The sequence below is a fragment of the Amblyomma maculatum genome, chromosome 5 (genome assembly GCF_055883805.1).
Source record: "Amblyomma maculatum isolate TAMU_Amacu chromosome 5, ASM5588380v1, whole genome shotgun sequence".
Lineage (NCBI taxonomy): Eukaryota > Metazoa > Arthropoda > Arachnida > Ixodida > Ixodidae > Amblyomma > Amblyomma maculatum.
The window spans coordinates 94,495,573-94,521,083 of NC_139348.1; the positions used below are offsets into that span (position 1 = coordinate 94,495,573).

The window sequence follows — 25,511 nt, forward strand, 5'->3', positions numbered from 1 at the left end:
ACGTCTTCTTACAGTGTTGAGATGCTGTTTTCTGTGGGACGTCCTCCAAAGGACAATTAAAAAAGAAACTTCCCCTAACTCCGTACGGAATCAGATTCCTACCAGTGCAGAACGATGATGCACCTTATGATTTAGTTATGCTTCTTGGTCTCCATAGTTTGTGGAAAACACGAATGCAGGTGCGTCACGCAGATATAAATACACGATCTGCGCGTGAAAACTTCATTGAAAGTGCGGTGTATATACGCGAATCTTTCAGGATGCAGCAGGATCCGCCACAATGGCATTCTCTGTTTGATGAGTTGGTGAACATGAAAAGATTTTAGCCGCGTACGCGTTAGCTCAAGTGTAGTTGACGTGTTTTATCATGTGTATTTTTGTTTTCTGTTTCACGGCAATAGAGAAAAAAAAAAGCCTGCTAGCTCAGTTGGTTAGAGCGTCGTGCTAATAACGCGAAGGTCGTAGGTTCGATCCCTGCGCAGGCCACTCTTTTTGTTTTTCTCCTTCCCGGTTTTAACTAAGCATAGAGTTTCGAGCCCCAGAGACATCAAGCGCTAAAGGGCAAATTATAGCGTTATCCATTTCGATTCCAAATGTCAGGGATTATATCGAACCGTCGGACAGTTCTGGCCTGCTAGCTCAGTTGGTTAGAGCGTCGTGCTAATAACGCGAAGGTCGTAGGTTAGAGCCCTGCGCAGGCCACTCTTTTTGTTTTTCTCCTTCCCGGTTTTAACTAAGCATAGAGTTTCGAGCCCCAGAGAAATCAAGCGCTAAAGGGCAAATTATAGCGTTATCCATTTCGATTCCAAATGTCAGGGATTATATCGAACCGTCGGACAGTTCTGGCCTGCTAGCTCAGTTGGTTAGAGCGTCGTGCTAATAACGCGAAGGTCGTAGGTTCGATCCTTGCGCAGGCAACTCTTTTTGTTTTTCTCCTTCCCGTTTTTAACTAAGCATAGAGTTTCGAGCCCCAGGCACATCAAGCGCTAAAGGGCAAATTATAGCGTTATCCATTTCGATTCCAAATGTCAGGGATTATATCGAACCGTCGGACAGTTCTGGCCTGCTAGCTCAGTTGGTTAGAGCGTCGTGCTAATAACGCGAAGGTCGTAGGTTCGATCCCTGCGCAGGCCACTCTTTTTGTTTTTCTCCTTCCCGTTTTTACCTAAGCATAGAGTTTCGAGCCCCAGAGACATCAAGCGCTAAAGGGCAAATTATAGCGTTATCCATTTCGATTCCAAATGTCAGGGATTATATCGAACCGTCGGACAGTTCTGGCCTGCTAGCTCAGTTGGTTAGAGCGTCGTGCTAATAACGCGAAGGTCGTAGGTTCGATCCCTGCGCAGGCCACTCTTTTTGTTTTTCTCCTTCCCGGTTTTAACTAAGCATAGAGTTTCGAGCCCCAGACACATCAAGCGCTAAAGAGCAAATTATAGCTTTATTCATTTCGATTCCAAATGTCAGGGATTATATCGAACCGTCGGACAGTTCTGGCCTGCTAGCTCAGTTGGCTAGAGCGTCGTGCTAATAACGCGAAGGTCGTAGGGTTCGATCCCTGCGCAGGCCACTCTTTTTGTTTTTCTCCTTCCGGTTTTTAACTAAGCATAGAGTTTCGAGCCCCAGAGACATCAAGCGCTAAAGGGCAAATTATAGCGTTATCCATTTCGATTCCAAATGTCAGGGATTATATCGAACCGTCGGACAGTTCTGGCCTGCTAGCTCAGTTGGTTGGAACGTCGTGCTAATAACGCGAAGGTCGTAGGTTCGATCCTTGCGCAGGCCACTCTTTTTGTTTTTCTCCTTCCCGTTTTTAACTAAGCATAGAGTTTCGAGCCCCAGAGACATCAAGCGCTAAAGGGCAAATTATAGCGTTATCCATTTCGATTCCAAATGTCAAGGATTATATCGAACCGTCGGACAGTTCTGGCCTGCTAGCTCAGTTGGTTAGAACGTCGTGCTAATAACGCGAAGGTCGTAGGTTCGATCCTTGCGCAGGCCACTCTTTTTGTTTTTCTCCTTCCCGTTTTTAACTAAGCATAGAGTTTCGAGCCCCAGAGACATCAAGCGCTAAAGGGCATATTATAGCGTTATCCATTTCGATTCCAAATGTCAGGGATTATATCGAACCGTTGGACAGTTCTGGCCTGCTAGCTCAGTTGACTTCCGGCCACCGAGCGTGACGGACGTGTGTATCATGGGCTCCCAAGGAGCGGATTCAGCGGCCCAGCTGGGCCGTGGTATCAGGAGCACGGAAAGGCCTACCAAGGATTATGAACTGGTTCTACCGCATCTGCCTACAGGTTCGAGTGTTTTACATACTGTTTTTTTGCATGGCGACATAAAAGCCAGGCCGTACCGGGTGGAGCACTTTCGAGACTCCCTCGCTCGTCTTTCACTGCTGCCGGAAGTGGTTGCCCTCGGGGCATACCAAATGAATCACGTGTGGGCGGTAACGTTAAAAGGTGAAGAGGCGAAAGCGAAGATTTTGGAAGCCCAAGCTATTGAAGTGAAGGAGCACCGCTGCGTGGTCATTGACCCCTGTAACCAAGGCATCAGGTTGAAGCTTTTCTGGCTGCTTCACGGCGTGCAAGACGATGACGTGCGAGCGGCGTTGGCAGCTTTTGGAAAAGTTACGGAAATTTCAAGAGATAAGTGGAGAGTGCAAGGTTGTGTCGACAAGGCTTCAACGACACGAACGGTCACGCTGAAGCTCAAAGTGGGCGTTACCATCGAGGACCTGCCGCATCAGCTTCGGGTCGCCGAGGACGTCGCACTCGTCCACGTCCCAGGCAGAGCCCCGCTTTGCCTCCGGTGCCGCGGGAAAGGACATATACGTCGTGAGTGTCGTGTGCCGCGCTGCGGGCTGTGTCGTCGCTACGGCCATGACGAGTCGCAGTGTGTGCGCACGTATGCCAACGTTGCAGGCCCCGTGCCGAGTGAAGTGGCAGGCGAGCACTTGATGGACGCAGTGGACGCCGAGGAAGCGAGCAGTGGAATCACTGAGGAGGCAGAACAGAACGGACAGTCCTCTGAGAAGACCCCTGCCCCTAAAGAACACTGTGAATCAGAGTTGATAGTTCCGTTGCCGAATGTCGCTGGGACCGAGACACCCACGAAAGAAAACGGCAATGCCAGTGCAGCAAGCCCAGCGTCGGCTACGCAACACATTGAGGAACAGGGGGACACTGAAGCTGAGATGCCAGCTGCTTCTACCTTGCCTGTGAAGCGGGTGCACGAAGACAGTGTCAACGAGGAATCAACCCAAGGAGGAGCGGAAAGCGGACAGCCTCCACTGAAGGCAGCCCCCCTTCGCCGGGCGTCCTTCAAGCCAAGGCCAAACGTGCCCCCAGACCGGAGAACTGTGTCACCTGTGCCTCCGCCATAACGGGGGTACCCTTTCCGGTCGAGACGGTACAAGCCCGGTCCATGATCGGGAGTAGCGCTTGGAACGACGGACGGACTCGCCAAAAAGGAAGAATGGTCATCCCGTGCAACAGATCAACCGCAATGCTGTCTCTCTGCAAAAGCGATGTGAGTGATATATGTTTCGCGATATATAATTTCTTGAGATGGCGATGAATTTAAACACTAGCTTGCGCGTAGCCACGCTAAATGTGAGGGGGCTGTCAACGCGTCGGAGACAACTGCAGCTTAACCGCATTCTGCTGGAAAATGAAATTGATGTGCTAGCAGTTCAAGAGAGCAAAATGGAAAGCGAACAACAAACAGAGAAAATGGCTGAAATATATCGTTCTAGATATAGTGTTTGCGTTTGTCATGCGGTTGGAAGATCGGGGGGATGTGTCATTTTCATTCGAAATTGCATAGAGTGTGTGCAGTCTGTGTTCTCGTGTGAGAGTGGGCGGCTATTGATATGTGATTTCAGTTTTTATGGATTGGACTGGAGAGTGATCTGCGTTTATGCGCCGACTAGAACGTTTGAGCGGGAAGAGTTTTTTCGCTATATGAAATCCTTCCTAATACATGAGAGGCGTGTTCTCCTGCTTGGAGACTTCAACTGTGTCTGTAGACCGGAAGATAGAACAACAGACCGTGTCCTTCGTGACAAGAGTGCAGAGTTACTTATTGACATTGTTATTGAGGCAGAGCTTGAAGATGCTGGCTGTATAATGACGCATGAAGGCCAAGCAAAGTTCACGCACTTTCAAGGTAGCTGTCATGCAAGGTTGGACCGAATATATGTTCCCATTGATTGTGTGCCCTTGCGATCGGAATATGAAACACTTCCCATGAGCTTTAGTGACCACTCCCTCGTAATGATTACTCTAGGCACGAAAAGTAAGGCAACAAAGTTCAATTGGGAGCTATGGAAATTTAATGAAAAACTGCTGCTGGATGAAGAGTTTACCACTAAAGTTAAAGAATATATTAGGCATATGTTACAAAATGACTCTAATTTTATACAAGCATGGGAGCAGTTTAAGTGCGAGATAAAGATAGCTGCTATTGACCGAGCATGCACTCTCCGACGTAAAGAAAGAGAACAAGAAAAAGAACTTCGTAGCACACTTGAATACATGCTTAGCATGGAGAGCGTTAAGCCTGGCTTGTTCGCCCAAGATATAAAAAAGATAAAAACCAAACTTGAGGTGATAGACGAAGAGAAGTATCGCGGTGCGGTGATAAGGGCACGCAGCGAAAAATTGTGGCTTGGAGAGACGCCCACGAAAAGGGCACTTAGTGACGAAAAAAGGTACGCAGTGTCAAAAGAGATAAAAGAAATCTGCTATCAGAACGTAGTTACCTCGGAAAAAAAAACGATTGAACGGGCGTTTGTAGAATTTTACAGCGGATTGTTTAGCCTGAAAACACCGGACATTGAACGCTTCAGAAAAGACTTTCTTTCGCTGATGCCAAGAGTAGAAGACGAAGTGGCGCAGACACTTGAAGCAAGTATTACTTCCGAGGAAATTGAGGCCGCTATCGGGGAATTAAATTCCAATAAGTCACCCGGACCAGATGGTCTTGGTGCTGCCATATACAAGGCCTTTCCAACTGAAATGGCTGTTTTACTGGAAAGAGTTATTAGTGAATGCTACGAAAAGAACGTACCTCCTCCGTCTTTTCGAATGTCACACATTGTACTAATCCCGAAAACAGATGACCATGTTAAGCTTCAGTCTGTAGCGTCTTACCGTCCTATAAGTCTAACGAATGTTGACTATAAAATTTACATGAAAGTATTAGGACGACGACTCCAAAGTGTAATTACTTCTCTTGTAGGCCCACATCAGACATGCGGTATAAAAGGAAGGACCATTTTTACTAACATACACGCAGCAAGGAGTGTACTCGAATGTTGTGACGCGATGCATGACCACGTAGCCATGATGCAATTAGACCTCCACAAAGCATTTGATAAAGTGGTACATGAAATTTTGTTCTCTGTTTTAGAGTATGTCAATGCTGGTTCCGTGATTACAAAGGGCGTGAAAATGGTTTACGAGTGCTGTTCAGCGAGACTGGTCGTGAATAAGCAGTTAACTGATCGTATACCTGTTTAGTCGTCAGTAAGGCAGGGCTGTCCTCTGTCTCCCCTTTTGTTTGCGCTTTATCTGGAGCCTTTCTGTCTAAGATTGCTTACAAGGCCAAACATACGCGGTTATAGATTTTTTCAAAGTGAAGTTCGGGTTTTGGCATACGCGGACGATATTGCGGTTTTTTGTACTGACCATGAGAGCGTGCAAGAAGTTGTAAAAGAAGCCACTGCCTTTTGCACTGCAAGTGGAAGTGAAATTAGTTGGCCAAAGTGTTTAGGATTTTGGCACGGAAACTGGCAATACGCGCCTGAACTGTTCTCCAGTATGCAATGGACAATAACGCCAGGCAATTACCTTGGTGTGCCACTAAAGCACTACCGTGAAAGCAAGGAATGTTGGGCCGGTGAAGTTGAGCAAGTGAAAACCCAAACAAACAAATGGGGAGGACATAACTTTTCTATGTTCGCAAGAGCTACCGTTTGCAATATGTTCCTAGTTGCAAAAATTTTTTACATGCTGCAAGTGTTATCTATGTCAAGAATCTCTGTTCAAAAACTGCATAGGGTATTTGCCACGTTTGTGTGGGCTTCAACATGGGAGCGTACCAGTCGATGCAATCTTTTTCATACGGTGCATAACGGTGGACTGGGCTTGTCACATTTATACTTAAAGCAGATTGTAACAAGGTTCTTTTTTTTGCGCGAACAAAGCGATGTTTTTCTTAGAACGGTAATCCAAGTGCGATTGCGTGATTCACTGCCGGAATATGTAGTTTCGACTATGTCTACAGGGACAATGGCTCTAAGTGCTTTTCTTCGCGAAGTTGTCGCGTCCTTCCAAATAGTGAAGGCGAGATTTTCAAATGAGTATATGTGTACTGTTACGCGAAAACGGCTGTACAAAGATTTATTGGAAACCTTTTTACCTGTGCCTCTTTATCGCGCTGTATATGCTTTGGGTCCGGAGCGGGACGTGTTGAAGAGAGTGAAAAGAATGCCCATCAGATCGTCCGCTAAATCTTTCTTTTTTCAATTGCATACCGGCACTCTTCCGGTGAAGCCATGGCTGGAAAGCAAAGGCCTTTTCGTGCCTTGGTCTGCTGACTGTTTAATTTGCAAAAAGCTGGAAACCATAGAGCATATTTTCCTTGATTGTCACGATGCGGTTTTTTTTGTGGGACGTGCTACAGCGCACTATTAAAAAGGACTTACCAATAACGCCGTTTGGCATACGCTACCTTCCATGCGCCCAGCCAGGAGAAGTGCCCAGTGATTTATTGATGGTCTTGTGTATGCACAGCATATGGAGAACGCGGATGGATGTTCGCCATGAGCATGTTGTCGTACACCCAGCCCATCAATACTTTGTTGAAAGTGTAATGTACACGCGTGATGTTTTCGGAGGGCAATCTGAACCCCCGGAATGGCTGCCAGTCTTGGACAAGCTCATGTCACCTTAGCCATTCTATCACAAGAAACCTGTAAGAAAGTGACTTGTGTTTTTAATTCCATGCGACTTTTCATCGTTCTTTGTAGTTGCCAAGTCGGTAATAAAGAAAAAAAAAAAGGCCTGCTAGCTCAGTTGGTTAGAGCGTCGTGCTAATAACGCGAAGGTCGTAGGTTCGATCCCTGCGCAGACCACTCTTTTTGTTTTTCTCCTTCCCGGTTTTAACTAAGCATAGAGTTTCGAGCCCCAGAGACATCAAGCGCTAAAGAGCAAATTATAGCTTTATTCATTTCGATTCCAAATGTCAGGGATTATATCGAACCGTAGGACAGTTCTGGCCTGCTAGCTCAGTTGGTTAGAGCGTCGTGCTAATAACGCGAAGGTCGTAGGTTCGATCCTTGCGCAGGCCACTCTTTTTGTTTTTCTCCTTCCCGGTTTTAACTAAGCATAGAGTTTCGAGCCCCAGAGACATCAAGCGCTAAAGGGCAAATTATAGAGTTATCCATTTCGATTCCAAATGTCAGGGATTATATCGAACCGTCGGACAGTTCTGGCCTGCTAGCTCAGTTGGTTAGAGCGTCGTGCTAATAACGCGAAGGTCGTAGGTTTGATCCCTGCGCAGGCCACTCTTTTTGTTTTTCTCCTTCACGGTTTTAACTAAGCATAGAGTTTCGAGCCCCAGAGACATCAGGCGCTAAAGAGCAAATTATAGCGTTATTCATTTCGATTCCAAATGTCAGGGATTATATCGACCTGCCGGACAGTTCTGGCCTGCTAGCTCAGTTGGTTAGAGCGTCGTGCTAATAACGCGAAGGTCGTAGGTTCGATCCCTGCGCAGGCCACTCTTTTTGTTTTTCTCCTTCCCGGTTTTAACTAAGCATAGAGTTTCGAGCCCCAGAGACATCAAACGCTAAAGGGCAAATTATAGCTTTATTCATTTCGATTCCAAATGTCAGGGATTATATCGACCTGCCGGACAGTTCTGGCCTGCTAGCTCAGTTGGTTAGAGCGTCGTGCTAATAACGCGAAGGTCGTAGGTTCGATCCTTGCGCAGGCCACTCTTTTTGTTTTTCTCCTTCCCGGTTTTAACTAAGCATAGAGTTTCGAGCCCCAGAGACATCAAGCGCTAAAGGGCAAATTATAGCTTTATTCATTTCGATTCCAAATGTCAGGAATTATATCGACCTGCCGGACAGTTCTGGCCTGCTAGCTCAGTTGGTTAGAGCGTCGTGCTAATAACGCGAAGGTCGTAGGTTCGATCCCTGCGCAGGCCACTCTTTTTGTTTTTCTCCTTCCCGGTTTTAACTAAGCATAGAGTTTCGAGCCCCAGAGACATCAAGCGCTAAAGGGCAAATTATAGAGTTATCCATTTCGATTCCAAATGTCAGGGATTATATCGAACCGTCGGACAGTTCTGGCCTGCTAGCTCAGTTGGTTAGAGCGTCGTGCTAATAACGCGAAGGTCGTAGGTTTGATCCCTGCGCAGGCCACTCTTTTTGTTTTTCTCCTTCACGGTTTTAACTAAGCATAGAGTTTCGAGCCCCAGAGACATCAGGCGCTAAAGAGCAAATTATAGCGTTATTCATTTCGATTCCAAATGTCAGGGATTATATCGAACCGTCGGACAGTTCTGGCCTGCTAGCTCAGTTGGTTAGAGCGTCGTGCTAATAACGCGAAGGTCGTAGGTTTGATCCCTGCGCAGGCCACTCTTTTTGTTTTTCTCCTTCACGGTTTTAACTAAGCATAGAGTTTCGAGCCCCAGAGACATCAGGCGCTAAAGAGCAAATTATAGCGTTATTCATTTCGATTCCAAATGTCAGGGATTATATCGACCTGCCGGACAGTTCTGGCCTGCTAGCTCAGTTGGTTAGAGCGTCGTGCTAATAACGCGAAGGTCGTAGGTTCGATCCTTGCGCAGGCCACTCTTTTTGTTTTTCTCCTTCCCGGTTTTAACTAAGCATAGAGTTTCGAGCCCCAGAGACATCAAGCGCTAAAGGGCAAATTATAGCTTTATTCATTTCGATTCCAAATGTCAGGGATTATATCGACCTGCCGGACAGTTCTGGCCTGCTAGCTCAGTTGGTTAGAGCGTCGTGCTAATAACGCGAAGGTCGTAGGTTCGATCCGTGCGCAGGCCACTCTTTTTGTTTTTCTCCTTCCCGGTTTTAACTAAGCATAGAGTTTCGAGCCCCAGAGACATCAAGCGCTAAAGAGCAAATTATAGCGTTATCCATTTCGATTCCAAATGTCAGGGATTATATCGAACCGTCGGACAGTTCTGGCCTGCTAGCTCAGTTGGTTAGAGCGTCGTGCTAATAACGCGAAGGTCGTAGGTTTGATCCCTGCGCAGGCCACTCTTTTTGTTTTTCTCCTTCACGGTTTTAACTAAGCATAGAGTTTCGAGCCCCAGAGACATCAGGCGCTAAAGAGCAAATTATAGCGTTATTCATTTCGATTCCAAATGTCAGGGATTATATCGACCTGCCGGACAGTTCTGGCCTGCTAGCTATACTCGTATACAAGACTAATTGTTAATCAGGTGCTATCGAAACCAATACCACTGGAATCATCTGTTCGTCAAGGATGTCCACTGTCTCCACTGTTGTTTGGCTTATATCTGGAACCCCTCTGTCTCAGTATAATTAACAGTGGAGCCATCCGTGGTTTCTGTCTGGCTCAATGTGAAGTTAAGATTTTAGCTTACGCGGACGATATCGCCATCTTTTGTTCTGACAAAAAGAGTGTACTTGAGGCTTTACACTTGACTGAACAGTTCTGCGATGTATCAGGCGCGGCCCTTAATTTAGATAAATCCAAAGGTTTTTGGTTGGGACACTGGGGCACTAGACCAAGCCAGTTTGGAGGCATATGCTGGGACTGTAGTCCTCTTCAGTACCTAGGGGTTCCGCTGAACCAAGTTCGTAACAGCGCAGCCTACTGGGATTCACAAATCGTACCTATGCGGCGACAAACGCAGGCTTGGATGGGTAGGGAACTCTCAGTGTTTGCTAGGGCACAGGTCTGTAACATATTTTTGTTTGCAAAGCTTGCGTATGTCCTTCAAGTCCTGCATTGTGCGAGGAGCAAAGTACAAGTTATACACAGAATATTTGCAACATTTGTGTGGCGCTCTCAATGGGAGCCCATGCGGCGTGACAACTTGTTTCTTCCCTTAGAGTCTGGTGGAGTGGGCCTTGTTCACTTGTTTGTGCATCAACTTGTCTCCCGTTTTTTCTTTTTCAAATCGGCAAACCATCCGTTTCTTGTAACTGTGCTCATTAGGCGCCTTAGTCCACATTTGCCTTACTTATTCGCACCAACTGGGCAGGCTCGTGAGGGGCGTTTATGGGGATTCCTTAAGGAGGTTGCTGACACTTTCAATTTTCTCACTGTGCGTTTCTCTGTAGATTACCTGTATAGCCTCTCGAGAAAGCAGATGACCCAGGCTCTCACTGAGTCTTTGTTCCCTACACCGTTGTATCGGCAGCCTTATCTGGGGTTTTTGGACACCACTGTTCTAAAGCGTGTTAGGCAAATGTGCATTCAGGCAGCTGCAAAAACGTTCTTTTTCAAATTACATACAGCGACGTTGCCTGTCAAGACATTTCTTCACAATAAGGAGATGTTTGTGCCCTGGTCGGTAAATTGTCGTCTCTGTAACGTGCCTGAGACAATTGATCATTGCTTGATTCTGTGCCGTGATGCTATGTTCTTTTGGGACATACTACAAAGAACTCTTAAAAAGGACATTGAAATTACGCCTTATACAATTAGATTTTTGCCTCCTGACAAAAACTCTGTCGTGCCTTACGATCTATTTGTGTTGATGGGACTGTTCAGCCTTTGGAAAAGCCGCATAATCGACAGGCATGCAGAGCCACCAAGATCGTCGAAATCCGTGTTTCGGGAGCAGTGTGCTTTGGTGAGAAGTGTATATGCTGCACGTGAAGAACCTCCAAACTGGATGCCGTATCTAGACGCATGTGTATGTCTCCCAGACTTTTGATGTTCTGATGATTGTGCATTGTCGGGCTGAGGATATGACGGGCTCGTATTAAGCAGCCCGGTAACTTTAGACATGGACATGTTTAAGTAAGTGGAGTTGTTCCTTTTTACGGAAGTTTTTCCATGCAATAAAGAAAAAAAAACTGGCCTGCGAGCTCAGTTGGTTAGAGCGTCGTGCTAATAACGCGAAGGTCGTAGGTTCGATCCCTGCGCAGGCCACTCTTCTTGCTTTTCTCCTTCACGGTTTTAACTAAGCATAGAGTTTCGAGCCCCACAGACATCAGGCGCTAAAGGGCAAATTATAGCTTTATTCATTTCGATTCCAAATGTCAGGGATTATATCGACCCGTCGGACAGTTCTGGCATGCTAGCTCAGCATTCTACTTCCGGCCACCGAGCGTGACGGACGTGTTCATCATGGGCTCCCAAGGAGCGGATTCAGCGGCCCAGCTGGGCCGTGGTATCAGGAGTATGGAAAGGCCTGCCAAGGATTATTAACTGGTTCTACCGCATCTGCCTACAGGTTCGAGTGTTTTGCATACTGTTTTTTTGCATGGCGACATAAAAGCCAGGCCGTACCGGGTGGAGCACTTTCGAGACTCCCTCGCTCGTCTTTCACTTTTGCCGGAAGTGGTTGCCCTCGGGGCATATCAAATGAATCACGTATGGGCGGTAACGTTTAAAGTTGAAGAGGACAAAACGAAGATTTTGCAAGCCGAAGCTTTCGAAGTGAAGGAGCACCGATGCGTGGTCATTGACCCCTGTAACCAAGGCATCAGGTTAAAACTTTTCTGGCTGCTTCACGGCGTGCACGACGATGACGTGCGAGCGGCGTTGGCGGCTTTTGGAAAAGTTACCGAAATATCAAGAGAAAAGTGGAAAGTGCAAGGGTGTGTCGACAAGGCCTCAACGACTCGAACGGTCACGCTGAAGCTAAAAGTGGGCGTAACCATTGAGGACCTGCCGCATCAGCTTCGGGTCGCCGAGGACGTCGCACTCGTCCACGTCCCAGGCAGAGCCCCGCTTTGCCTCCGGTGCCGGGGGAAAGGACATATACGTCGGGATTGTCGTGTGCCGCGCTGCGGGCTGTGTCGTCGCTACGGCCATGACGAGTCGCAGTGTGTGCGCACGTATGCTAACGTTGCAGGCCCCGTGCCGAGTCAAGTGGCAGGCGAGCACTTGATGGACGCAGTGGACGCCGAGGAAGCTAGCAGTGGAACCACTGAGGATGCAGTGCAGAAAGAACAATCCTCTGAGAAGACCCCTGCCCTTAAAGAGCACTGTGAGTCAGATGTGATTGTTCCGTTGCTGAATGTTGCTGGGACCGAGACACCCACGAAAGAAGACGGCAATGCCAGTGCTGCAAGCCCAGCTTCGGCTACGCAACACAGTGAGGTACAGGGGGACACTGAAGCTGAGATGCCAGCTGCTTCTACCTTGCCTGTGAAGCGGGTGCACGAAGACAGTGACAACGAGGATTCAACCCAAGGAGGAGCGGAAGCGGACAGCCTCCACTGAAGGCGGCCCCCCTTCGCCGGGCGTCCTTCAAGCCAAGGCCAAACGTGCCCCCAGACCGGAGAACTGTGTCACCTGTGCCTCCGCCATAGCGGGGGTACCCTTTCCGGTCGAGACGTTACAAGCCCGGTCCATGATCGGGAGCAGCGCTTGGAACGACGGACAGACTCGCCAAAAAGGAAGAATGGTCATCCCATGCAACAGATCAACCGCAATGCTGTCTTTCTGCAAAAGCGATGTGAGTGATATATGTTTCGCGATTTATAATTTCTTGAGATGGCGACCAATTTAACCACTAGCTTGCGCGTAGCCACGCTAAATGTGAGGGGGCTGTCAACGCGTCGGAGACAACTGCAGCTGAACCGCATTCTGCTGGAAAATGAAATTGATGTGCTAGCAGTTCAAGAGAGCAAAATGGAAAGCGAACAACAAACAGAGAAAATGGCTGAAATATATCGTTCTAGATATAGTGTTTGCGTTTGTCATGCGGTTGGAAGATCGGGGGGATGTGTCATCTTCATTCGAAATTGCATAGAGTGTGTGCAGTCTGTGTTCTCGTGTGAGAGTGGTCGGCTTTTGATATGTGATTTCAGTTTTTCTGGATTGGACTGGAGAGTGATTTGCGTTTATGCGCCGACTAGAACGTTTGAGCGGGAAGAGTTTTTTCACTATATGAAATCCTTCCTAATACATGAGAGGCGTGTTCTCCTGCTTGGAGACTTCAACTGTGTCTGTAGACCGGAAGATAGAACAACAGACCGTGTCCTTCGTGACAAGAGTGCAGAGTTACTTATTGACATTGTTATTGAGGCAGAGCTTGAAGATGCTGGCTGTATAATGACGCATGAAGGCCAAGCAAAGTTCACGCACTTTCAAGGTAGCTGTCATGCAAGGTTGGACCGAATATATGTTCCCATTGATTGTGTGCCCTTGTGCTCGGAATATGAAACACTTCCCATGAGCTTTAGTGACCACTCCCTCGTAATGATTACTCTAGGCATGAAAAGTAAGGCAACAAAGTTCAATTGGGAGCTATGGAAATTTAATGAAAAACTGCTGCTGGATGAAGAGTTTACCACTAAAGTTAAAGAATATATTAAGCATATGTTACAAAATGACTCTAATTTTATACAAGCATGGGAGCAGTTTAAGTGCGAGATAAAGATAGCTGCTATTGACCGAGCATGCACTCTCCGACGTAAAGAAAGAGAACAAGAAAAAGAACTTTGTAGCACACTTGAATACATGCTTAGCATGGAGAGCGTTAAGCCCGGCTTGTTCGCCCAAGATATTAAAAAGATAAAAACCAAACTTGAGGTGATAGACGAAGAGAAGTATCGCGGTGCAGTGATAAGGGCACGCGGCGAAAAATTGTGGCTCGGAGAGACGCCCACGAAAAGGGCACTTAGTGACGAAAAAAGGTACGCAGTGTCAAAAGAGATAAAATAAATCTGCTATCAGAACGTAGTTACCTCGGAAAAAAAAACGATTGAACGGGCGTTTGTAGAATTTTACAGCGAATTGTTTAGCCTGAAAACACCGGACATTGAACGCTTCAGGAAAGACTTTCTGTCGCTGATGTCAAGAGTAGAAGACGAAGTGGCGCAGACACTTGAAGCAAGTATTACTGCCGTGGAAATTGAGGCCGCTATCGGGGAATTAAATTCCAATAAGTCACCCGGACCAGATGGTCTTGGTGCTGCCATTTACAAGGCCTTTCCAACTGAAATGGCTGTTTTACTGGAAAGAGTTATTAGTGAATGCTACGAAAAGAACGTACCTCCTCCGTCTTTTCGAATGTCACACATTGTACTAATCCCGAAAACAGATGACCATGTTAAGCTTCAGTCTGTAGCGTCTTACCGTCCTATAAGTCTAACGAATGTTGACTATAAAATTTTCATGAAAGTATTAGGGCGACGACTCCAACGTGTAATTACTTCTCTTGTAGGCCCACATCAGACATGCGGTATAAAAGGAAGGACCATTTTTACTAACATACACGCAGCAAGGAGTGTACTCGAATGTTGTGACGCGATGCATGACCACGTAGCCATGATGCAATTAGACCTCCACAAAGCATTTGATAAAGTGGTACATGAAATTTTGTTCTCTGTTTTAGAGTATGTCAATGCTGGTTCCGTGATTACAAATGGCGTGAAAATGGTTTACGAGTGCTGTTCAGCGAGACTGGTCGTGAATAAGCAGTTAACTGATCGTATACCTGTTCAGTCGTCAGTAAGGCAGGGCTGTCCTCTGTCTCCCCTTTTGTTTGCGCTTTATCTGGAGCCTTTCTGTCTAAGATTGCTTACAAGGCCAAACATACGCGGTTATAGATTTTTTCAAAGTGAAGTTCGGGTTTTGGCATACGCGGACGATATTGCGGTTTTTTGTACTGACCATGAGAGCGTGCAAGAAGTTGTAAAAGAAGCCACTGCTTTTTGCATTTCAAGTGGAAGTGAAATTAGTTGGGCAAAGTGTTTAGGATTTTGGCACGGAAACTGGCAATACGCGCCTGAACTGTTCTCCAGTATGCAATGGACAACAACGCCAGGCAATTACCTTGGTGTGCCACTAAAGCATTACCGTGAAAGTAAGGAATGTTGGGCCGGGGAAGTTGAGCAAGTGAAAACCCAAACAAACAAATGGGGAGGACATAACCTTTCTATGTTCGCAAGAGCTATTGTTTGCAATATGTTCCTAGTTGCAAAAATTTTTTACATGCTGCAAGTGTTATCTATGTCAAGAATCTCTGTTCAAAAACTGCATAGGGTATTTGCCACGTTTGTGTGGGCTTCAACATGGGAGCGTACCAGTCGATGCAATCTTTTTCATACGGTGCATAACGGTGGACTGGGCTTGTCACATTTATACTTAAAGCAGATTGTAACAAGGTTCTTTTTTTTGCGCGAACAAAGCGATGTTTTTCTCAGAACGGTAATCCAAGTGCGATTGCGTGATTCACTGCCGGAATATGTAGTTTCGACTATGTCTACAGGGACAATGGCTCTAAGTGCTTTTCTTCGCGAAGTTGTCGCGTCCTTCCAAATAGTGAAGGCGAGATTTTCAAATGAGTATATGTGTACTGTTACGCGAAAACGGCTGTACAAAGATTTATTGGAAACCTTTTTACCTGTGCCTCTTTATCGCGCTGTATATGCTTTGGGTCCGGAGCGGGACGTGTTGAAGAGAGTGAAAAGAATGCCCATCAGATCGTCCGCTAAATCTTTCTTTTTTCAATTGCATACCGGCACTCTTCCGGTGAAGCCATGGCTGGAAAGCAAAGGCCTTTTCGTGCCTTGGTCTGCTGACTGTTTAATTTGCAAAAAGCTGGAAACCATAGAGCATATTTTCCTTGATTGTCACGATGCGGTTTTTTTTGTGGGACGTGCTACAGCGCACTATTAAAAAGGACTTACCAATAACGCCGTTTGGCATACGCTACCTTCCATGCGCCCAGCCAGGAGAAGTGCCCAGTGATTTATTGATGGTCTTGTGTATGCACAGCATATGAAGAACGCGGATGGATGTTCGCCATGAGCATGTTGTCGTACACCCAGCCCATCAATACTTTGTTGAAAGTGTAATGTACACGCGTGATGTTTTCGGAGGGCAATCTGAACCCCCGGAATGGCTGCCAGTCTTGGACAAGCTCATGTCACCTTATCCATTCTATCACAAGAAACCTGTAAGAAAGTGACTTGTGTTTTTAATTCCATGCGACTTTTCATCGTTCTTTGTAGTTGCCAAGTCGGTAATAAAGAAAAAAAAAAAACTCAGTTGGTTAGAGCGTCGTGCTAATAACGCGAAGGTCGTAGGTACGATCCCTGTGCAGGCCACTCTTTTTGTTTTTCTCCTTCCCGGTTTTAACTAAGCATAGAGTTTCGAGCCCCAGAGACATCAAGCGCTAAGAGGCAAATTGTAGCGTTATCCATTTCGATTCCAAATGTCAGGGATTATATCGAACCGTCGGACAGTTCTGGCCTGCTAGCTCAGTTGGTTAGAGCGTCGTGCTAATAACGCGAAGGTCGTAGGTTCGATCCCTGCGCAGGCCACTCTTTTTGTTTTTCTCCTTCCCGGTTTTAACTAAGCATAGAGTTTCGAGCCCCAGAGACATCAAGCGCTAAGGGGCAAATTGTAGCGTTATCCATTTCGATTCCAAATTTCAGGGATTATATCGAACCGTCGGACAGTTCTGGCCTGCTAGCTTAGTTGGTTAGAGCGTCGTGCTAATAACGCGAATGTCGTAGGTACGATCCCTGTGCAGGCCACTCTTTTTGTTTTTCTCCTTCCCGGTTTTAACTAAGCATAGAGTTTCGAGCCCCAGAGACATCAAGCGCTAAGAGGCAAATTGTAGCGTTATCCATTTCGATTCCAAATGTCAGGGATTATATCGAACCGTCGGACAGTTCTGGCCTGCTAGCTCAGTTGGTTAGAGCGTCATTCTACTTCCGGACACCGTAGTGAACGGTCGCAGGATCATGTGCTCCAGCGGAGCGGCGATAGCGGCCCTTTCCAGCCGCGGAAACAGGCTCGACGACATGGACGATACCGAGTATCAGATTATTCTGCCAACTTTGCCCACCGGACGCGTTGTTTTTAACACGCTTTTTTTGCACGGCGATGTGCGAGTCAGGCCATACAGGGTCGAGGATTTCCGCGACGCCCTGGTCAAGGCTGGTGCGCTCCCCGACGTTGTGGCGTTGGGGGCGTATCAGATCAACCATGTTTGGGCGGTCACGTTAAGCAGCACCGAAGCAACGAAGAAATTGGCGGCTTTCAAGGAAATCGAAGTTAAGGGACGCCGTTGCCTCATTATTGATCCCGAAGACCAACAGGTGAAGCTGCGACTTCACTGGATGTTGCACGGTGTGGCAGACGACGACATCCGGACGGCTTTTGCTGCGTTTGGGAATGTGACCGAGGTGACCCGGGAAAGGTGGAGAGTTCAAGGCGTCAAGGAGAAGGGGTCCACCACGAGGACTGTGCTCCTCAAATTGAAACCCGGCATTAAGGTCGACGACTTGCCTCACCAGCTGCGAGTTGCCGGAGAGCTAGCCCTTGTCGTGGTGCCTGGGCGAGCGATGCAGTGCCTGCGCTGCCGCGGTACCGGTCACGTTCGACGTGAATGTAAGGTACCGCGTTGTCCAAAGTGTAGACGCTACGGACATGACGAGGCTGCCTGTGTGCTTTCGTACGCTTCGGCCGCGGGACATGGAACTGCGGAACGGTCGGCGGAGCTCACAATGGACGTGGTCGAGGCGGAGGAGGCGGCGAAGGGTGCCGGAGAGGTTCGAACGAAGACACGGGAGACGGATTCATCGGTGGACTCGGCAGAAAGCGGCAATGCTGCGAGGGATGTGGGGAGAGCGGACTCTGCACCTGAGCTCACTATCAATGAGGAAGGCACGGCACTTGAGCCGGCAAATGGTATGGAACAGGATAATGGGGAGGACCACTCGGACACCAGTGCTGTTCGTAAGCCAAGCGTCCAAGCCCCAGCCAAGCGATCCCACACACAGTCCGAACCTGAAGGTAACCAGGTGTCAGCCCCCAGCGTCGACGAGCCACCAGCAAAAACGGGGCAATCCCGGCGGTCCACGCTACGTCCGCGGCCAAACATATCATCAGAGAGACGGGCAGCGGATAAAGTGCCCCCGCTGCCGGGTCAGCCGCTCGCACCGGACGGGGATGGATCCAACGACGGCGTCTAGCAACGCGCTAGACGGGAAAGGTAAGCACCATGCTTTCGGTCTCTTCACCCTTGATGAAAATGGCGCCCGAAACCACCTTAAGAGTAGCCACGTTAAACGTCAGGGGATTGGCAGGCAAAAAGAAGCAGAGCCAGGTGCACCGGCTCTTAACTGACCACGATATTGACGTGCTTGCCGTGCAAGAAACTAAGGTTGATGGGGAGGAAGAGACCGGGAGCATGGTGCGACGTTTCACGGCTAGATTTTACGCCATTGTTAGCCACGCAGTTGGGACATCGGCCGGGTGTGTATTGTTCGTCAAAAAGCTGCCTGGTCTGGTTGTAAAGGGCTACTCCTCATGCTCTTCTGGACGGTGTGTAGTGGCTGATTGTGTATACAGCGGTGTTGAGTGGCGCATTATTTGTGTGTACGCTCCTAACTGTGTGGAGGAAAGAACAGTGTTTTTCGAGAATGTTATGCAGCAGTTAAGTACGGAAAGGCAGGTAGTATTGCTGGGCGATTTTAACTGTGTACTGAATGCTCGAGACAAAACCAGCACACGCGGATTCAGAGACAAGAGCACTAAAATGTTATGCCAGGTAATAAGCGAATGGAATATGGAGGATGTGGCTGATTGCTTGGAAGGACCGCGTGCCGTTCAGTACACGCACTTCCAAGGTTCTAGCCACGCGCGTCTGGACAGAATTTACGCGTCGCTGGATTTGATTCATTCATGCAATGAATACCGAGTGGTGCCTATGACATTCACGGATCACTGTTTGGTGCAATGCTTATTCGGCACCAAAAAACGGAGCAATGCATTTAGCTGGGAGTTATGGAAATTCAACAACAAATTGCTTAAGGATGATGCCTTTAGACGCGTGGTATTGAATGAATTGATTAAAGTGAGGCCAGGGACTTGGCTCGAAATCTGGAAACAGTGGGAGTTGTGCAAGGAACAGATTAAAATTAAAGCCATTGACAGATCCAGTTGCCTGGTGTACGAGAAGAAAATTACAGAAACCCAGCTTAAGGCTTTGCTCGCAAAACTACACGAACAGGAATGTAAGGCACCCGGCAGATGGATAGAGGATATTCGAAAAATAAAAGAACAGATTAACTTGATAGAAGAAGACAGATACCAAGGAGCGTTAGTGCGTGCAAGAGCGGAAAAATTGGCCATGGATGAGACGCCGACAAAAAGATCGTTGGGAATAGAAAAAGCAAATGCAAGGCGAAATCACGTGGCAGAGGTAGATTGGGCAGGACGCACAGAAACTGATAACGAAGGAATCGCGAAAGCTTTCCGGGAGTATTATGAAGATCTATTTTCGTCCCGAGAGGTTTATTTGGACCGTTTTAAAGAATCCTTTCTTGACGCGATGCCAAAAATTGACGAGGAACAAAAAGAAAGACTGGAGCGGCCAATAAGCGAAAAAGAAGTGCAGCAGGCAATAGAAAATTTAAACCCAGGGAAATCACCCGGGCCTGATGGCCTGAGTGCGGCTTTTTATAAAGCGTTCAAGGAACAGCTATCACCTTTGTTGTGTGCCTTATTTAATGAAGCGTATGAACTGAAGGCACTGCCTGCGTCTTTCGGATCGTCGCACACAGTACTTATTCCGAAAACTGACCAACCAGATAAGCTTAGGCAGTTGTCGTCTTACAGGCCCATTGCTCTGACAAACGTTGATTACAAGATTTATATGAAGGTGCTTGCTGGCAGACTACAAACGGTTATATGCGAACTAGTGGGCCCTCACCAAACGTGCGGCATCAAAGGGCGATCTATCTTTCAGAACATTCACAAAGCGCGAAGTGTGCTCGAATGCTGCGATGCAACTCATGCATGTGTTGCGTTACTGCAGTTGGACTTGGAGAAAGCTTTTGATTGTGTGGCACATACTATTCTGTTAAGTATATTAGACTATGTTAATGTCGGCTCTGTTATTCGAGAGGGAGTGGCTTTGGCGTACCGTAACTGCACTACGAGATTAATTGTCAATACGTCACTGGGGCCCCCATCAACGTACGACGTTCGGTGCGCCAAGGTTGCCCCCTCAGCCCTCTTTTGTTCGGCATTTATATTGAAACGTTGTGTTTAAGCATCCTACAAAACAATGACATTGATGGTTTTCGACTGCAGGAGTCAGAAGTCAAATTGTTGGCTTACGCAGACGACGTTGCGGTTTTTTGTGTAAATAAGGAGAGTATAAAGAGGACAGTGGATGTGGTAAAACATTTTAGCAAAGTCACAGGGAGTAAAGTTAACTGGGGTAAGTGCCTGGGATTTTGGCACGGAGAATGGCAGCTGACCCTCGACACTTTTGCTAATGTGTCGTGGGTTACAACGCCTGCAAAGTACTTGGGTGTGCCCTTGAAATTTTACAAGGAAAGCGAGCCATACTGGCGAGAGCAGGTCAAAGAAACCAGTGAAAAAGCGGAGAAATGGAAAAGCGCTCAATTATCAATATTTGCAAGAGCCGCAGTTTGCAACCTGTTTTTAATTAGTAAGTTATGGTATGTTATGCAAGTGTTGCATTGCTCCCGTGTAAATGTGCAAAAATTGCATCGAGTTTTTGCGGTGTTTGTTTGGGCCTCGAGTTGGGAGAGGTGCAGTCGGACAAATTTGTTCCGGCAGGTGAAGCATGGGGGGCTTGGTCTAGGTCATTTGTTTGTGCGACAGATTGTCAACCGGTTTATGTTTTTTAGGGATGCCAGTGATCCATTCCTGCGCACAGTGTGTCAACAGAGACTTGGTCGAGCGTTGCCTGATTTCGTAGTGTATACTCAATGTATGCCTGGTTCTCTGTTTGGCTTCTTTAGGGAAATTGTTTTGAGTGTGAAATTCTTAAGCGCACGTTTTTCGAAAGAGTATTTAAGTAATGTTAACAGGAGAACATTATACAAGGATGTTTGTGAAGTGGTGTTCCCGGTGCCCTTGTACCGAGCTTTATACTATGGAGGCACAGGAAGTAATGTACTAAAACGCGTAAAGAAAATGCAAGTTGCTCCGGGAGCTAAAACGTTTTTCTTTATGCTGCATACCGGTACTTTGAGTGTAAAATCATTTATGGAGGAGAAGGGTATGTTCCTACCGTGGGGGGCCCAATGTCTCATCTGCAAACAACCAGAGACAATAGATCACGTGTTTTTGCATTGCTGGGAGGGGGTATATTTGTGGGATGTTCTGCAAAGGACAATAAAAAAACAGTTGCCACTTGATTCCCATGGCATTAGGTACTTGCCATTGGATAACCACGATGATATGCCGTTAGACCAGGTTATGTTAATGTGCCTCCACAGTATATGGCGCGCACGAATGGCTGGTTATCACTGCGATCCAGATGCACGGCCAGCCCGCATGTATTTCCGTGAAAGTGTGCAGCGATGGCTCGACGTGCTTAAATTGCAACCATGTGCTCCTGAGTGGCTGTCAAAGCTGGAACCTTTGACGGTGCTCAAGGAATTTTAAACGTGACAATGCCTGCCCCTCAGTGGGTGTTAGGCAACGCTAGCTACCTTTGTGTACATATATTATTCCTTTTTTTTTCCTGTTGTTTTGAGTTCCAGTGCGGTGTATTTGTGTCAAAGCCAGGCAATAAAGAAAAAAAAAATGGCCTGCTAGCTCAGTTGGTTAGAGCGTCGTGCTAATAACGCGAAGGTCGTAGGTTCGATCCCTGCGCAGGCCACTCTTTTTATTTTTTTCCTTCCCGGTTTTACCTCATCATAGAGGTTCGAGCCCGAGAAACAGCAGGCGCTAAAGGGCAAATTATAGCGCTTTTGATTTCAATTCCGAATGTCAGGGATTATATCGAACCATCGGAGAGTTCTGGCCTGCTAGCTCAGTTGGTTAGGGCGTCGTGCTAATAACGCGAAGGTCGTAGGTTCGATCCCTGCGCAGGCCACTCTTTTTATTTTTCTCCTTCCCGGTTTTACCTCATCATAGAGGTTCGAGCCCGAGAAACAGCAGGCGCTAAAGGGCAAATTATAGCGCTTTTGATTTCAATTCCGAATGTCAGGGATTATATCGAACCATCGGAGAGTTCTGGCCTGCTAGCTCAGTCATTCTACTTCCGGACACCGTAGTGAACGGTCGCAGGATCATGTGCTCCAGCGGAGCGGCGATAGCGGCCCTTTCCAGCCGCGGAAACAGGCTCGACGACATGGACGATACCGAGTATCAGATTATTCTGCCAACTTTGCCCACCGGACGCGTTGTTTTTAACACGCTTTTTTTGCACGGCGATGTGCGAGTCAGGCCATACAGGGTCGAGGATTTCCGCGACGCCCTGGTCAAGGCTGGTGCGCTCCCCGACGTTGTGGCGTTGGGGGCGTATGAGATCAACCATGTTTGGGCGGTCACGTTAAGCAGCACCGAAGCAACGAAGAAATTGGCGGCTTTCAAGGAAATCGAAGTTAAGGGACGCCGTTGCCTCATTATTGATCCCGAAGACCAACAGGTGAAGCTGCGACTTCACTGGATGTTGCACGGTGTGGCAGACGACGACATCCGGACGGCTTTTGCTGCGTTTGGGAATGTGACCGAGGTGACCCGGGAAAGGTGGAGAGTTCAAGGCGTCAAGGAGAAGGGGTCCACCACGAGGACTGTGCTCCTCAAATTGAAACCCGGCATTAAGGTCGACGACTTGCCTCACCAGCTGCGAGTTGCCGGAGAGCTAGCCCTTGTCGTGGTGCCTGGGCGAGCGATGCAGTGCCTGCGCTGCCGCGGTACCGGTCACGTTCGACGTGAATGTAAGGTACCGCGTTGTCCAAAGTGTAGACGCTACGGACATGACGAGGCTGCCTGTGTGCTTTCGTACGCTTCGGCCGCGGGACATGGAACTGCGGAACGGTCGGCGGAGCTCATAATGGACGTGGTCGAGGCGGAGGAGGCGGCGAAGGGTGCCGGAGAGGTTCGAACGAAGACACGGGAGACGGATTCATCGGTGGACTCGGCAGAAAGCGGCAATGCTGCGAGGGATGTGGGGAGAGCGGACTCTGCACCTGAGCTCACTATCAATGAGGAAGGCACGGCACTTGAGCCGGCAAATGGTATGGAACAGGATAATAGGGAGGACCACTCGGACACCAGTGCTGTTCGTAAGCCAAGCGTCCCAGCCCCAGCCAAGCGATCCCACACACAGTCCGAACCTGAAGGTAACCAGGTGTCAGCCCCCAGCGTCGACGAGCCACCAGCAAAAACGGGGCAATCCCGGCGGTCCACGCTACGTCCGCGGCCAAACATATCATCAGAGAGACGGGCAGCGGATAAAGTGCCCCCGCTGCCGGGTCAGCCGCTCGCACCGGACGGGGATGGATCCAACGACGGCGTCTAGCAACGCGCTAGACGGGAGAGGTAAGCACCATGCTTTCGGTCTCTTCACCCTTGATGAAAATGGCGCCCGAAACCACCTTAAGAGTAGCCACGTTAAACGTCAGGGGATTGGCAGGCAAAAAGAAGCAGAGCCAGGTGCACCGGCTCTTAACTGACCACGATATTGACGTGCTTGCCGTGCAAGAAACTAAGGTTGATGGGGAGGAAGAGACCGGGAGCATGGTGCGACGTTTCACGGCTAGATTTTACGCCATTGTTAGCCACGCAGTTGGGACATCGGCCGGGTGTGTATTGTTCGTCAAAAAGCTGCCTGGTCTGGTTGTAAAGGGCTACTCATCATGCTCTTCTGGACGGTGTGTAGTGGCTGATTGTGTATACAGCGGTGTTGAGTGGCGCATTATTTGTGTGTACGCTCCTAACTGTGTGGAGGAAAGAACAGTGTTTTTCGAGAATGTTATGCAGCAGTTAAGTACGGAAAGGCAGGTAGTATTGCTGGGCGATTTTAACTGTGTACTGAATGCTCGAGACAAAACCAGCACACGCGGATTCAGAGACAAGAGCACTAAAATGTTATGCCAGGTAATAAGCGAATGGAATATGGAGGATGTGGCTGATTGCTTGGAAGGACCGCGTGCCGTTCAGTACACGCACTTCCAAGGTTCTAGCCACGCGCGTCTGGACAGAATTTACGCGTCGCTGGATTTGATTCATTCATGCAATGAATACCGAGTGGTGCCTATGACATTCACGGATCACTGTTTGGTGCAATGCTTATTCGGCACCAAAAAACGGAGCAATGCATTTAGCTGGGAGTTATGGAAATTCAACAACAAATTGCTTAAGGATGATGCCTTTAGACGCGTGGTATTGAATGAATTGATTAAAGTGAGGCCAGGGACTTGGCTCGAAATCTGGAAACAGTGGGAGTTGTGCAAGGAACAGATTAAAATTAAAGCCATTGACAGATCCAGTTGCCTGGTGTACGAGAAGAAAATTACAGAAACCCAGCTTAAGGCTTTGCTCGCAAAACTACACGAACAGGAATGTAAGGCACCCGGCAGATGGATAGAGGATATTCGAAAAATAAAAGAACAGATTAACTTGATAGAAGAAGACAGATACCAAGGAGCGTTAGTGCGTGCAAGAGCGGAAAAATTGGCCATGGATGAGACGCCGACAAAAAGATCGTTGGGAATAGAAAAAGCAAATGCAAGGCGAAATCACGTGGCAGAGGTAGATTGGGCAGGACGCACAGAAACTGATAACGAAGGAATCGCGAAAGCTTTCCGGGAGTATTATGAAGATCTATTTTCGTCCCGAGAGGTTTATTTGGACCGTTTTAAAGAATCCTTTCTTGACGCGATGCCAAAAATTGACGAGGAACAAAAAGAAAGACTGGAGCGGCCAATAAGCGAAAAAGAAGTGCAGCAGGCAATAGAAAATTTAAACCCAGGGAAATCACCCGGGCCTGATGGCCTGAGTGCGGCTTTTTATAAAGCGTTCAAGGAACAGCTATCACCTTTGTTGTGTGCCTTATTTAATGAAGCGTATGAACTGAAGGCACTGCCTGCGTCTTTCGGATCGTCGCACACAGTACTTATTCCGAAAACTGACCAACCAGATAAGCTTAGGCAGTTGTCGTCTTACAGGCCCATTGCTCTGACAAACGTTGATTACAAGATTTATATGAAGGTGCTTGCTGGCAGACTACAAACGGTTATATGCGAACTAGTGGGCCCTCACCAAACGTGCGGCATCAAAGGGCGATCTATCTTTCAGAACATTCACAAAGCGCGAAGTGTGCTCGAATGCTGCGATGCAACTCATGCATGTGTTGCGTTACTGCAGTTGGACTTGGAGAAAGCTTTTGATTGTGTGGCACATACTATTCTGTTAAGTATATTAGACTATGTTAATGTCGGCTCTGTTATTCGAGAGGGAGTGGCTTTGGCGTACCGTAACTGCACTACGAGATTAATTGTCAATAAGTCACTGGGGGCCCCCATCAACGTA

The 25,511-nt window shown here is 47.8% G+C and overlaps 2 protein-coding genes and 24 non-coding genes across 26 annotated transcripts; all 26 read left to right on the forward strand.

Annotated features, from left to right (window-relative positions):
- The first annotated feature begins 412 nt into the window (after positions 1-412).
- On the forward strand, positions 413-486 carry TRNAI-AAU (transfer RNA isoleucine (anticodon AAU)). The gene has a single exon. It is a non-coding gene; the product is annotated as a tRNA-Ile (tRNA).
- Positions 487-628: 142 nt separating this feature from the next.
- TRNAI-AAU (transfer RNA isoleucine (anticodon AAU)) lies at positions 629-702 on the forward strand. Its single transcript has one exon. It is a non-coding gene; the product is annotated as a tRNA-Ile (tRNA).
- Positions 703-844: 142 nt separating this feature from the next.
- On the forward strand, positions 845-918 carry TRNAI-AAU (transfer RNA isoleucine (anticodon AAU)). Its single transcript has one exon. It is a non-coding gene; the product is annotated as a tRNA-Ile (tRNA).
- Positions 919-1,060: 142 nt separating this feature from the next.
- On the forward strand, positions 1,061-1,134 carry TRNAI-AAU (transfer RNA isoleucine (anticodon AAU)). The gene has a single exon. It is a non-coding gene; the product is annotated as a tRNA-Ile (tRNA).
- A 142-nt stretch (positions 1,135-1,276) lies between these two features.
- Positions 1,277-1,350, forward strand: TRNAI-AAU (transfer RNA isoleucine (anticodon AAU)). Its single transcript has one exon. It is a non-coding gene; the product is annotated as a tRNA-Ile (tRNA).
- Positions 1,351-1,492: 142 nt separating this feature from the next.
- TRNAI-AAU (transfer RNA isoleucine (anticodon AAU)) lies at positions 1,493-1,567 on the forward strand. The gene has a single exon. It is a non-coding gene; the product is annotated as a tRNA-Ile (tRNA).
- Positions 1,568-1,709: 142 nt separating this feature from the next.
- Positions 1,710-1,783, forward strand: TRNAI-AAU (transfer RNA isoleucine (anticodon AAU)). The gene has a single exon. It is a non-coding gene; the product is annotated as a tRNA-Ile (tRNA).
- Positions 1,784-1,925: 142 nt separating this feature from the next.
- TRNAI-AAU (transfer RNA isoleucine (anticodon AAU)) lies at positions 1,926-1,999 on the forward strand. The gene has a single exon. It is a non-coding gene; the product is annotated as a tRNA-Ile (tRNA).
- A 195-nt stretch (positions 2,000-2,194) lies between these two features.
- Positions 2,195-3,568, forward strand: LOC146188758 (uncharacterized). The gene has a single exon (XM_084603912.1). The coding sequence runs from the start codon at positions 2,195-2,197 to the stop codon at positions 3,383-3,385; it is 1,191 nt and encodes a 396-aa protein (XP_084460038.1). The 3' UTR covers positions 3,386-3,568.
- A 3,499-nt stretch (positions 3,569-7,067) lies between these two features.
- Positions 7,068-7,141, forward strand: TRNAI-AAU (transfer RNA isoleucine (anticodon AAU)). The gene has a single exon. It is a non-coding gene; the product is annotated as a tRNA-Ile (tRNA).
- Positions 7,142-7,283: 142 nt separating this feature from the next.
- TRNAI-AAU (transfer RNA isoleucine (anticodon AAU)) lies at positions 7,284-7,357 on the forward strand. Its single transcript has one exon. It is a non-coding gene; the product is annotated as a tRNA-Ile (tRNA).
- A 142-nt stretch (positions 7,358-7,499) lies between these two features.
- Positions 7,500-7,573, forward strand: TRNAI-AAU (transfer RNA isoleucine (anticodon AAU)). Its single transcript has one exon. It is a non-coding gene; the product is annotated as a tRNA-Ile (tRNA).
- Positions 7,574-7,715: 142 nt separating this feature from the next.
- On the forward strand, positions 7,716-7,789 carry TRNAI-AAU (transfer RNA isoleucine (anticodon AAU)). The gene has a single exon. It is a non-coding gene; the product is annotated as a tRNA-Ile (tRNA).
- A 142-nt stretch (positions 7,790-7,931) lies between these two features.
- TRNAI-AAU (transfer RNA isoleucine (anticodon AAU)) lies at positions 7,932-8,005 on the forward strand. The gene has a single exon. It is a non-coding gene; the product is annotated as a tRNA-Ile (tRNA).
- A 142-nt stretch (positions 8,006-8,147) lies between these two features.
- TRNAI-AAU (transfer RNA isoleucine (anticodon AAU)) lies at positions 8,148-8,221 on the forward strand. The gene has a single exon. It is a non-coding gene; the product is annotated as a tRNA-Ile (tRNA).
- Positions 8,222-8,363: 142 nt separating this feature from the next.
- TRNAI-AAU (transfer RNA isoleucine (anticodon AAU)) lies at positions 8,364-8,437 on the forward strand. The gene has a single exon. It is a non-coding gene; the product is annotated as a tRNA-Ile (tRNA).
- A 142-nt stretch (positions 8,438-8,579) lies between these two features.
- Positions 8,580-8,653, forward strand: TRNAI-AAU (transfer RNA isoleucine (anticodon AAU)). Its single transcript has one exon. It is a non-coding gene; the product is annotated as a tRNA-Ile (tRNA).
- A 142-nt stretch (positions 8,654-8,795) lies between these two features.
- On the forward strand, positions 8,796-8,869 carry TRNAI-AAU (transfer RNA isoleucine (anticodon AAU)). Its single transcript has one exon. It is a non-coding gene; the product is annotated as a tRNA-Ile (tRNA).
- Positions 8,870-9,011: 142 nt separating this feature from the next.
- TRNAI-AAU (transfer RNA isoleucine (anticodon AAU)) lies at positions 9,012-9,085 on the forward strand. The gene has a single exon. It is a non-coding gene; the product is annotated as a tRNA-Ile (tRNA).
- A 142-nt stretch (positions 9,086-9,227) lies between these two features.
- TRNAI-AAU (transfer RNA isoleucine (anticodon AAU)) lies at positions 9,228-9,301 on the forward strand. The gene has a single exon. It is a non-coding gene; the product is annotated as a tRNA-Ile (tRNA).
- A 1,796-nt stretch (positions 9,302-11,097) lies between these two features.
- Positions 11,098-11,171, forward strand: TRNAI-AAU (transfer RNA isoleucine (anticodon AAU)). Its single transcript has one exon. It is a non-coding gene; the product is annotated as a tRNA-Ile (tRNA).
- Positions 11,172-11,606: 435 nt separating this feature from the next.
- LOC146188771 (uncharacterized) lies at positions 11,607-16,674 on the forward strand. Its single transcript, XM_084605127.1, has 2 exons — positions 11,607-12,234; positions 16,637-16,674. The coding sequence occupies exons 1-2, from the start codon at positions 11,607-11,609 to the stop codon at positions 16,672-16,674; spliced, it is 666 nt and encodes a 221-aa protein (XP_084461253.1).
- TRNAI-AAU (transfer RNA isoleucine (anticodon AAU)) lies at positions 16,449-16,522 on the forward strand. The gene has a single exon. It is a non-coding gene; the product is annotated as a tRNA-Ile (tRNA).
- Positions 16,665-16,738, forward strand: TRNAI-AAU (transfer RNA isoleucine (anticodon AAU)). Its single transcript has one exon. It is a non-coding gene; the product is annotated as a tRNA-Ile (tRNA).
- A 5,040-nt stretch (positions 16,739-21,778) lies between these two features.
- TRNAI-AAU (transfer RNA isoleucine (anticodon AAU)) lies at positions 21,779-21,852 on the forward strand. Its single transcript has one exon. It is a non-coding gene; the product is annotated as a tRNA-Ile (tRNA).
- A 142-nt stretch (positions 21,853-21,994) lies between these two features.
- TRNAI-AAU (transfer RNA isoleucine (anticodon AAU)) lies at positions 21,995-22,068 on the forward strand. The gene has a single exon. It is a non-coding gene; the product is annotated as a tRNA-Ile (tRNA).
- The last annotated feature ends 3,443 nt before the right edge of the window (positions 22,069-25,511 follow it).